Source organism: Zingiber officinale, chromosome 8A (genome assembly GCF_018446385.1).
Source record: "Zingiber officinale cultivar Zhangliang chromosome 8A, Zo_v1.1, whole genome shotgun sequence".
Lineage (NCBI taxonomy): Eukaryota > Viridiplantae > Streptophyta > Magnoliopsida > Zingiberales > Zingiberaceae > Zingiber > Zingiber officinale.
In genome coordinates this window covers 29474119-29486689 of record NC_056000.1, presented here as the reverse complement: position 1 = coordinate 29486689, position 12571 = coordinate 29474119, and the positions used below count along the sequence as shown (strand labels likewise).

Below are 12571 nucleotides of genomic sequence, written 5' to 3'. Positions count from 1 at the left end.
AGCCTTGGCAACGTAAGTCCATTCGGCGGTGTAAGTCCAAGTGTGTAGCCTTGACAACGTAAGTCCATTCGGCGGTGTAAATCCAAGTGTGTAGCCTTGGCAATGTAAGTCCATTCGGCGGTGTATAAGTCCAAGTGTATATCCTTGGCAACGTAAATCCATTATTTTTAGCATATTATTTTGCTATTATGTTTTCCCTAACTTAAACATATTGTCAAATATTAAAATGTGGAGATTGTTGGAGCAATCTTAATGGTCCATTCGATCATGTGTTTTGGTGTTTGAACAAATGGTTTAAGTTAGGTCCACCCTTCTATTTGATATATGTATGCGAGTGTGCAGGTTTGCAGGATACACATATGACTCAGCTTGATGGCTTCGGGTCCGGTGAAGGATGGAGCATCCGAGGGACCGTGGACTAGGCAGCAAGGACAAGGGCCGAGGGAAGCGATTTTGAGGCATACGCGAAAGATGATATTGGGGGCGAGCCGTGGACTTGGATGCATCCGAGAAATAAGAGTCAAATGAAGTAGGCTTGAAGGCAAGAGGTCAAGGCTGCAAAGAAAAGTCAAGTGAGTTGTAAGGGTGAGGGTCCGAGTGTTGAGAGATTGTACTCGGGTACCAGTCGACTGATGGTTTTATCAATCAACTGGTTCAGTCAATTGCGCAATCTACTGGGAGCGAACAGAATGCTTCTGTTCGCTCAGCTAATGTAGAGCAGTCGATTGGTACTTTTATCAGTCGACTGGTATCGAGCTGTTGGAGTATAACAGTCGAATCTCCATAGAGGGCAGTCGACTAGCACTTTCACCAATCGACTGATAGGCAGGGTTTCCCAACCCGTGGCCTATATAACCAAGGCTTGGAAGCTTGATTAAGGTGGACGAAAATAGTAGTGGTTAACCCTAATTAGCAATCAACAAGTGCTCAAAAGTTTTTTGTAATCCAAGAGGTCTTGGTGAATGTTGTAATGAGGTTTCTCTACCCACAAGAAGGCTTGAGCTAGCCGGAGTTTGCCGAGAACTAATCCACCGAAGGATTGAGGGACCACCCACCTTACGGGCAGCCGTGGAGTAGGAGCAAGTTATCTCCAAACCACGTAATATCAACGTGTCGATTTGTTTGCTTGTTCTCTTCTTGTCTTTAGATTAGCTTTCATATTCGTATTTGTATTCTTTGTATTCCGCTGTGCTAACGAATATGTAGGGAGCAAGTGACTTGGGGGCACCGACTATTCAACCCTCCTTCTAGCCGGCCATACAAAGATCACCCAACAAATCATAGGCAAAATCAGTAGATGGACCTAGAGAACTCGGAATGACATGAAATTAGGTTCTATGTGTTCGTCTAGTTCTTTTGATTATATTCATGTATCAAATATCAATTTGACACACTATATTGAAAGCAATGATTTTTTGAACATGAATTAAATTTTTTTAGTACATTCATATTTAAAAAATTACTGCTCTCAATGTAGTATTCTAAATTGATGTTTGAGGGTATATATATAATCAGAAGAACTAGATGAACACATAAAACCTAGTTCTATTTCATTCCGAGTTCTCTAGGCTTATCAGTTAGTTTTGATCAACTTTAAACAAAATCAGTAGATGAACCTAGAGAAATCAGAATGATGTGAAATCATGGTCTATTTGTTTATTTAGTTCTCCTGATTATATCCATGCCCTCAAATATCAATTTGGCATACTATATTAAGAGCAGTAATTTTTTGAACATGAATTAAATTTTTTTAATATTCATGTTTAAAAAATCACTACTCTCAATAATGTGTCAAATTGATATTTGAGGGTATGAATATAATCCGAAGAACTAGATAAATACAAAAAAATTGATTTAGACTAGTTTAGATAAAATTAGTGGATAAACCTAAAAAGCTCAGAATGACATGAAATCATGTTCTATATATTTGTCTAATTCTCCTGATTATATTCGTATCCTTAAATATCAATTTGACATACTATATTGAAAGCAATGATTTTTTAAACACAAATTATATTTTCGATATATTCATGTTCAAAAAATTACTACTATTAATATGGTGTGTCAAATTGATGTTTAAGAGTATGGATATAATCAAGAGAATTAGCCAAACACATAGAACCTAATTCCATTTCATTTCGAGCTCTCTATATCCACTAGCCAATTTCGGCCAAAACCGACTGATGGGCCTACAAAGCTCTAAATGACATGGAACTAGGTCCTATATATTCGTCTATTTCTCTTAATTATATTTATACTCTCAAATATTAATTTGGCATACTATATTGAGAATAGTGATTTTTTAAAACTCAAATCAAACTTCTTAATCTATTGTTACATTGTAGCAATTGATTCAAATATTGTTCATCCGTACCGTAGGGTCCCGAATATTGCTATATTGTAGCAACGGATTCAGATTAATTTTTTAAAAAAATTATCAATTTAAGTTTAAAAATTAATTGTTCTCAATATATTATGCCAAATTAATATTTGAGGGCATAATATAAATAGGAAAACTAGACGAACATAGAATTTTGTTCCATATCATTTTGAGCTCTGTAGGTCGAAATTGACTGATAAACCTAAAAAACTTAGAATAACATAGAAATAAATCTTATGTGTATATCAAATTCTTCTGATTATATTAATATTAATAAATATTATCTTATTATAATAAATCGAGAATAGTGATTTTTTTAAACTCAATTATTTTTTTAAGTAAATCAATCTATCCGATTAGGATAAATTTAGAGGGGTAAAATAGATATGAGATATATCATGAGATCATTTTAAAATTTTGAATACGGGATTTAAATATTTGAAAAACTTACTCAAGTGGTCCAATAATCTGCTGATTTTAAAATGAATTTGAGTTTTTTTTGCTGCTCTCCATCTCAACCGTCCCTTGTTACGTGCTTGTGTTGGGCCTATCTTATGGGGTTATCCGAAGTGGTTAGTGCCTAGAAAATTATCCAATAAGATCGTGGGTTCGAATCATGGGATAGTCAGGACGTAAATCTCTGATCCTTGTGTCTCTCTTTCCATTGTGCACTAATTTTTCTGATTATCATGATTAATTTCCTTCGTGATGATTTTGAACAAAGTACGACAAAAACATTGGAGGTGAATGTTATCACCTTTTGGCCCGTGCTTATGCTGGGCCTGCTCGGCAAAAAGGGTCATCGGCCTATCGCGTAGCACAGTAGGAGTAAGCTTTGATTATTTATTTTTTTAATTGGAAAAGGACTAACGTAACCGAAACGGAACTTCCGAAACTGACTCAATATATCAAACGGTTGAAAGGTAGACTGACTAATTCAATGGAGAAGTTGACTTTAAATGGTGGACTCGATCCAAATCAGATCTATTTGATCAATTGGTCAATTAAACGATAACCTGTTTGTGCATCTAGTTTCCAAATTACTAATTCATTCGATAGGAACAAAAAAAAAAAAAAAAAATCAAAAGGCAAATTGCTAGTTCAAAGATTAGGCTTTGGTTCATAGTCATTTTTCCCCTGGTCAAATCACGCCGTTATTTATAGACAATACATTTATAGAAAAATATAGCCAATAAAAAAATTACGCCAGAGTTAATTGATCAGTAGGCAGCGGCGCCGCCACCCGCCGCTTCACCCGCGCCCACACCCCGCCGCTAAACGTCGCGGTCAGTCCCGGGGCGAACTTTACCGGCCGGTCCGCGTCCACCACCTCGACGTCGAATTGGCCCAGCACGGCGACCACCACCTTCCTCATCTCCATGAGCGCGAGCTCCTTGCCGAGGCACACCCTGCTCCCTGCCTGGAAAACAGGGTACTTGAAGAGGCTCTCTGCTGCAAACGCCGACTGGTCGCCGCGAAGCCACCTCTCCGGAACGAACTCGCCGCAGTCGGCGCCCCAGATGCTTTCCATCCGCCCCATGGCGTACGGATGGTACGTCACGCGCGTGCCCTTCCTTACGAAGGTGCCGTCCGGCAGCACGTCGTCGTCGGTGCACCACTTGGAGTCGAACTGCACCGGAGGGAACAGTCGAAGGCTCTCGTGGATCGCTGCCTTCACGTAGTTCCGACCGGATCCGGCGTTTATTTCCTTCCGCACAAGCGCCGCCGCCCGTGGGTTGCGCGTAAGGAGAAGAAAGAAGCCGGTGAGCCCGGAAGCGACGGCGTCCCGGCCAGCCAGGAGGAAGCTGACGACGATGTCGCGGAGGTACTCATCGTCGTCCTTCACTGAGCTCATGAACCGAGAGAGGAGGTCGTGGCCGCCGGCGTATCCTATTTTCCGCCTCTGCTTGATCACCTCCTTGGCCAGCCCGTCGATCATCCCGACCGCACGACGCAGCTCTCGTTCCGACCCAATGTTCAGCAGCCTCTTCAGTTTCCACACCACCGGCGCCGCCGCGGCGCCTCTCATCGCCGACAGCCGCGAGGCAGCGTCGAACGCCGCCACGAACTCCTCCATCGGCACAGGCAGCTCGAGGCATCCCCTTTCGAGCCCAAATGAAATCCGGCAAATAGTATCAAACGCGAACCTTCGAAACAAGTCCTGCAGATCGACGGCCCCGCCGGCGTCGGCGACCGAGCAGAGGCGTTGCGTCACACCGCGGGAAATCTCTTCATCAATAACCCCCGCGGCGTACGCGCGTAAGGAAACGCTGCCGACGGCGAGGCTGGCCATCTTGCGCTGGAAGCGCCAGGCGTCGCCGTCGACGTTGAAGATACCATGGCCGAGGAGGTCGCCGAGGACGGCGGCGAAGTGCTTGCCCTTGGGGAAGTTGGCGAACCGGGTCTGGAGCATGTACTCGACGTTGTCCGGGTTGGCCGTCACGGTGTTGCCGAGCACGTGGAGGTGGATGGTGGCCGTGGGCGAGGCGCGCAGCAGGTGCGTGTACCAGTCGCCGAGGTTGTCGAACTCCGTCGCCCAGGAGCCGCTAAGGTACGCCCGGCACACGTGGCAGCTGCAGCAGCCCGGACGCCTCCACAGGAGCAGCAACAGCAGGGAGAAGACCACGAACACGGCGGCGAAGGAGAAGAACACGGAGGCGAGGTGGGCCGTTCCCAATTCCGCCATTAAAAATGGAATGGGTCAAGTAAACCAAGAGCCGTTCCCAATTCAACCAAACCAAGACCCGATTCCAATTTATAGAGATGCCAGGCATTAAAAATTGAATTGAATTAAAACGACCGGCAAAGATCAGTTCTCGATTCTCCTTGCCATCCCCATTTTTTTTTTTCTCCTTACCTTGTATAATTTTTGTTCTAATTTAAAATTACTATAAATTTGGTAGGATTTCATAAGTCAGCTACATAGTTCATAAGAATACGATTTTATTAAAAAAAGAACAAATTGTACAAAATAGGAGACATTTTTTAAATTAGGTAGCGGTAGCTTCTAATTTTGCTGAGCAATTAAAGCACGAGTACCTCGTTCTTAAATAGACCTTGTGGCAGACGACGACTTCGTGCCGTGGAGTTAAGTAAACATCACGTGTTGGAATTTTGTTCTAGTCTTTTCATCGGAATGGAATTGTTCAAGTAGCGGGAATAATTTTTTTTTTTACAAAAAAAATTTAAAAAAAGTTATAAGTTTTTTTTAGCTAAATTATCTCCGTGACCCTTTAACTTTTTCCATGATTTATTTTTACCCTCTATTTTTTTCTGAACAGATCAATCCTTAAATTTATTCAATCGTTTACTTTTGACTTTTTTGTCAATTTTTTTTTTTATAAGATTGACGAAAATTATGAAAAGTGCCTCCTCTGGGGCTTTTAAAAGGGTAAAAACATGTCCATCATCTAGAACGGTATTTGAACAAAATTTTGTAGTTATCTTCACAGTTTCTAAGGTACTATTTCCTAGGGAGATCTTCGTCAGAGAGATCACTGCTGGCGTGTCGCAATTACATTCCGTCGTCATGTCTCCTTTGGATTACGTTGGGCTATTACCACAGGGTGCGGATGCGATCGATTCACCACCAGTAAGATTGCCATCATCGTCGAGCGCCAAAGAGGAGGGAACGATGGCAAAGGCGGTGGCCTTCTACGGAAGGTTGTTACTAGCGCTATGCTCTACTGCATCACTTTATCTAATATTGCTATTAGTATGAGATTTGTCGTCTTTTTTATATTTGACTCCTCTAAACGACAGTGCACACGAGAGGTAAGTTTCGTAGTTTCCATCAATCTTAAAAAAAACAATGTAAACACTATTAAACAAGATAAGTTCATGTTGTGACTTATAACGTGAATGTTAGATGATCGTATCAAATTTATGTTTTCATGACTGTCGGTAATGTGAATTGTAACAGTATAAAATTATAGTTATTATAATGTAAATATTAATGATTAAGTTTATCCCACGAATTCAAGTTTAAATTTAAAATTAATTTGTTAAAAAATAAAAAAACAGTCCGACATTGTATTGAATGCTTTATGCGATGATTAACAAAAGACGTTCCTTTTTTATTTTTGTTTTTCACAAGTAGCTTCTCCCGTGAGCAAGGGATTAAGAACGTGGGAATAATACAGTATTTATTAGGTAGATTTCCAACTATTTCTCTATTTTATTCACATGGAGGTTGTCGGTCCAATTTTATTTTTCTACTAACCATCGGATAAACTGGGACATCCCAGCGCCACACAAATGATTCGAGCGCCGCATACATTTTTACTTGCGGTATGAAAATCGATCAAGCCCCGAGGCATGGGAATAATATAGTAGATCGACACTGAGATGGATGGTTTGGAGTAAAGCGAATTGAGCTGGAAACACACGAGCATGAGATGGCATGGTGGCATGGTGGGCGCGGCGTTGGTCCGCACTTTGCTCGAGCCGGAACTGGAATTTGAGCGCGTGCTTAAAAAAATCGTTGCCTTTCAGTGGGCGTCGACAGGCCGCACTTGCCAGTGTCCGGACTCGTGATCGGAATAGCGTCGAGTGTCCTGGCTGGATGGCGACGGGTAGGGGGCCTTGCTAGACAGCAGCGGCAGATGTGTGTCTGCGTTAGGTTGGATTTTTTTTCAATCCGTTTGTCATTTGTCTTCCTTCTAGACTCGATCGATCTTAAAGGGAAATGATAACGATAACGCCGTTCGTGGTCCGATAGGAATGGAGAGCCATGCTGAGCTCAATTTGGCTTGGTCCACAGGTCAAATGTGCAAAAGTGGCTCTGCTTACTGAGCGAGACGCAACAGGACTAAATTATGGATTGTGTCGTGTATAGTGGGGACACAAGTTTAATTGGTCTTGATCGTGTGCTTATCTTGGTCCACAAGTAAAAAGTATAAATCCTATCAAATCTGAGTAAAGTCCATCGAACCAATGCCAAGTGCTAAACCCTAACATCATAGGTGATCCGGCAGTAAGGACAGAGGACCCCCTTTGGGAATAGTCAATGCCACATAGAGGTCAAAAGTACCAAGGACAGCATGAGGTTCGGCCGAGCGGAGAGCAGTTGGGGCGACCGGCTGAATGGGCCCGAGCGGAAACAAAGATACCCCGACGGGGAGTCGGGGTTCCGACGCTCATGTTGAACAGGGTCGACTGGCCGAGTGGATAGCCCGCTCAGCCGAAGGCATAAAGCAGCAATACTGTGAACAGTCTCATCCGAGCACGTGGCCGGGAGAAGCTTCCCGGTCGGACCGATACCTACGCCCGGTCGGGTCGATGCTTGCCGAGCGGACGGACGCTCGGCTCGGTGAAAAGGAGACAAGGACCAGGGGACATGGGGAAATATCTTCTGACAGCAGGCATATTCGACGACCAGACCATACGCAGAATCGTACGACGGAAGGTTCTGCTGTCCCATGTCCCATCAAAGAGGCGCTGAGACTGTAGCAGTATGGTGTCAGGCATGCTTCTCTGGCAAGCCCATACTACGGTATGGGAAAGGACACGTGTACACCCCGGTATGTGTGCATAAGCCTCTTCCTGGCTCTATATAAGGGTTCTCATTCTTCACTGGAGGTACGCATTCACGCGATTACGCATTCTCGCATACTCAAAGCCACTCATTTTCCTCTTGCCTGACTTGAGCGTCGGAGAGTCGTCACCGGGAACCCCTTCCCGGCCCGAATTCTTTGCAGGTTCGCCGGAGATCCCTACGACCGGCCGGAGATCCACATCATCAGTTCGGAGAGCGCCACGTGCCCAGCATCGGTTGAATCAGCGTTCGGACAGGATCAATTTGGCGCCATCTGTGGGAATGCACCTGCATCCAAGCGGAAGCAATGGATGAAGCTGGACGACCGCACACGGTGATGCTCTCCACGGAGGAGCTCGATGCTCTGATCGAGGCAAGAGCAGCTAAGCTTGTGGAACAAAAGCAAAAGTCGTAAGCTGAGCGTGTTGGTTGCTACTCGGAAAACCTAGAGGTTCCACTGTACAAAAATTTTGTACAAAGGTCTGAAACTTTTCCTAACTACCATGTGTTCTTTTAAATTAAATTTTGGATCGCCTGCGGAACTTAACACGTTTGATCCAAAACTTAATCTATTCGTTCTTTTAGGTTTTGACTTGGGTCTCCTGCGGAACTTAACACGTTCGACCCAAATCACCTTAAGTTATTAATTCCATTAAATATTAATTTCCATAATTGGTTCCCAGTACTGACGTGGCGAGGCACATGGCCTTCTTGGATATGGGAGCAACCACCACCGACTCGACAAAACCTTTTATGGAAAGCTAATATTTAATTTCCTAAAATAACTTTAGGTTAACCAAAAAGAACAATCAAATCACAAGGGAAAAGAAAAAACAAAAGAACACAACATCGAAAAACATATTCGAAATACTAGAATCGCATGCCTCTTGTATTTGGTATTATTTCCATAAATAACTAGCATGATGCGGAAAGGAAAAATTACTAGTTATACCTTCTAAAAAGACCTCTTGATCTTCTACCGTATTCCTCTTCTAACCTCGGACGTTGTGTGGGCAACGATCTTCCGAGATGAGAACCACCAAGCACCTTCTTCTTCCTTGCAAGTTTCGGCCACCACAATTCTCCAAGAGAAGTATAGGTCCGGCCACCACCACTAAGCTCCAAGGGATGCAAGAAACAAAACCACCTTTCTCTCCTTCTTCTCCTAGCTAGAACCGGCCACCATCAAGAGCTCCAAGAGAGGTTGCCGCCGGCCATAAGAAGAAGAGAAGAGGAAGAAGCTAGGGCCGGCCACCAAGGAGGAAAAGAGAGGAGAAGAATAATAGAGTTGATCACCCATGAAGGCACCTCTACCCCCTCTTTTATAATCCTTGGTCTTGGCAAATAAGGAAATTTAATTAAAAACTTCCTTAATTCTTTTGCCATGAAAAAAAAAAATTTATTTAATTAAAAACAATTTTCCTATTCTCAATTTACATAGCCGGCCACCATCAAGCTATAAACAAGGAGAGTTTTAATTAATTAAAACTTCCTAATTTGTCTCCAGAAATTTATAAAAAATTTCTCCAATAATTTTCCCTTCATGGTGGTTAATAAAAAGGAAATTTTATAAATTAAAATTCTTCTTTTAAATATGTGGATAATTTCCAAAAGGAAAGTTATCTCTTAAAAATTAAAATCTCTTTTCAATCTACAAATAAGGAAAGATATCAAATCTTTTCTTAATCTTTTGTAGAAACTAATAAAAGAGAATATTTAATTTTTAAACTTCTCTTTTAAATTATTATCATGGTTAAAAAGGAAAGTTTTTCTTAAAAATAAAATCTCCTTTCAATCTACAAATAAGGAAAGATTTCAAATCTTTTCTTAATCTTTTGTAGAAAGCTTTTAAAAGGAAAGATTTAATTTTTAAACTCTCTTTTAAAACTATGATATCCACATAAGAAATAATTTTAATAAAAAATCCTTTTTAATATGATGTGGCCGGCCACCTAAACTTGGGCTCCAAGCTATTGGCCGACCACCTTTAGGCTTGGCCGGCCCTAAGCTTGAGCTTCAAGCTTAGCTTGGCCGGCCCCTATTGGTTGGGTAAGAAGGTGGGTATGTGGTGGGTATAAATCTCTATATACAAGAGGCTACGATAGGGACCGAGAGGAGGAATTGGTTTTGGTCTCCCGATAAAATTAAGCATCCCGTGCTCGCCCCGAACACACAACTTAATTTTATCAATAATAATTCATTCCACTAGAGAACTATTATTGAACTACCGCACCAATCCCAAATTACATTTTGGGCTCCTTCTTATCATGAGTGTGTTAGTCTCCCTGTGTTTAAGATATCGAATGTCCACTAATTAAGTGAGTTACTGACAACTCATTTAATTAATATCTTAGTCCAAGAGTAGTACCACTCAACCTTATCATCATGTCGGACTAGGTCCACCTGCAGGGTTTAACATGACAATCCTTATGAGCTCCTCTTGAGGACATTATCAACCTAGTATCTCTAGGACACGGTTCCTTCTATAATCAACAACACACTATAAGTGATACCATTTCCCAACTTATCGGGCTTATTGATTCATCGAACTAAATCTCACCCATTGATAAATTAAAGAAATAAATATCAAATATATGTGCTTGTTATTATATTAGGATTAAGAGCACATACTTCCATAATAACCGAGGTCTTTGTTTCTTTATAAAATCAGTATAAAAGAAACGACCTCAAATGGTCCTACTCAATACACTCTAAGTGTACTAGTGTAATTATACAGTCAAGATAAACTGATACCTAATTACACTACTACCTTCTAATGGTTTGTTCCTTTCCATTTTGGTCGTGAGCTACTGTTTATAATTTATAAGGTACTGATAACATGATCCTCTGTGTGTGACACCACACACCATGTTATCTATAATATAAATTAATTGAACAACTACATTTATCATAAATGTAGACATTTGACCAATGTGATTCTTATTACTAGATAAATGTTTATACCAAAAGCTAGGCTTTTAGTATACACCCTAACAGAGCGGATTAAGCAACAAGCGACATTAGCATCAGGGGGCCGAGCGGAAGCATCGCATGCCACGGTTCCATTTCATCGGGCCCTATTCCGCACGCCTCCTGAAGCCGCAGCAGTTAATCGTGATCGAGGATCTTCATCAGACGAAGTGACAATACGAGACAACAGAAAAGGCAAGGCCCCCCGAGCGGATCAACCGTCAGTTTTCGGAGGCCATCCTGCGGGACCCTCTGCCAAAACACTATGTGCCCCCGGTGATCGGTGAATACAACGGAACCACCGACCCGGACGATCACCTGGGTAAGTTCGACAACACAGCCACCCTTCATCAATACACAAATGGAGTAAAGTGTCGGGTGTTCCTTACCACCCTCTCGGGATCGGCGCAACAGTGGTTTCGGAGGTTGCCGGACGGATCCATCACAAGTTTCAAGGAGTTCCGCATGGCCTTCCTCCACCATTTCGCAAGCAGTCGGCGTTATCAGAAGACAAGTGTCAGCCTGTTCACCATCAAGCAAGAGCCCAGAGAGCCGCTCAGAGCTTATATCCAACGATTCAACCAGGTGGCCATGGATATTCCAACGGCCACCTCAGAAATGATGATGAATGCGTTCACGCAAAGCCTCGTGGACGGGGACTTCTTCCGCTCGCTTATTCGGAAGCCGCCCCGAGACTACGATCATATGTTACACCGGGTCAATGAATACATCAATGTGGAGGAAACTCAGGCGGCCCGAAGAAAAGAAGTTTCAACTAAGCGGCTAGCTCCTGCCGAGCGGAAGGCTGTCACTCGCCAGGAGCCGCCCAGAGGACCGCGGGTCGAAGCAGACCGCTCTCACCACGCGAGGTCCCATGTCGTCCAAGAAGTAGCTACCGAACGGCCCAAACCAAAGAAGAAGGTATGGACCCCCCATGTTCTACTCTTTTCACCGGACCGACACGCATAACACAAGGGATTGCCGAAGCCTTCCCTTGATCGCCCACCCCGTTCCCCGGAGTGGCCGCCGTCGATCGCCATCATCCGACAGGCGACAGCGACCTCGTGAAGCCGATCGGATGATATCCGACAGGCGACAAAGACAGACTCCCGAGCGGTATCTTACTCCGAGGCGTGAGGACGATCCCCGGATGTCTAGGGAGCGGCCTAGGTCATCCGCTCGGGAAGAAGAAAATAGAAGTAACACTTCCCGAGGCGAAATCAACATCATCGCTGGCGGGCCGACCGGAGGTGACTCTAATAGAGCAAGGAAGGCGAGCGTCAGGCAGCTCCAGATCCATGCGGTCGGCTGCAGCCAGGAAAGGGCGAGCGGACCTGAAATCAGCTTCGGGCCCAGGGACTTGGAGGGAGTCGAAGTGCCACATGACGACGCTCTCCTCATCAAAGCAGTAATAGCTAACTACACTAATCACCGCGTTTTCATCGATACAGGAAGCTCGGTCAATATTATATTCAAAAAGGCCTTCGACCAATTGTAAATTGATCGAGCCGAGCTGCTGCCCATGACAACCCCCCTCTACGGGTTTACGGGCAATGAAGTTCTGCCGGTCGGACAGGTCCGACTAGCTATTTCACTGGGAGAGGAGCCGCTCAGAATGACGCGGACTGCCAACTTCGTCGTGGTCGACTCTCCTTCAACATACAATGTTATTTTGGGGCGACCGG

General features: G+C 43.6%; 1 protein-coding gene across 1 annotated transcript; it reads right to left on the bottom strand.

The window, feature by feature from the left end:
* Window positions 1–3464: 3464 nt before the first annotated feature.
* Window positions 3465–5156, bottom strand: LOC122008243 (cytochrome P450 94C1-like). Its single transcript, XM_042563905.1, has one exon. The coding sequence runs from the start codon at window positions 5064–5066 to the stop codon at window positions 3582–3584; it is 1485 nt and encodes a 494-aa protein (XP_042419839.1). The 5' UTR covers window positions 5067–5156; the 3' UTR covers window positions 3465–3581.
* Between the last annotated feature and the right edge of the window lie 7415 nt (window positions 5157–12571).

Coding starts and splice junctions, on each gene's coding strand:
- LOC122008243 (XM_042563905.1), bottom strand. CDS start 5,066: ATGGCGGAATTGGGAACGGCCCACCTCGCCTCCGTGTTCTTCTCCTTC.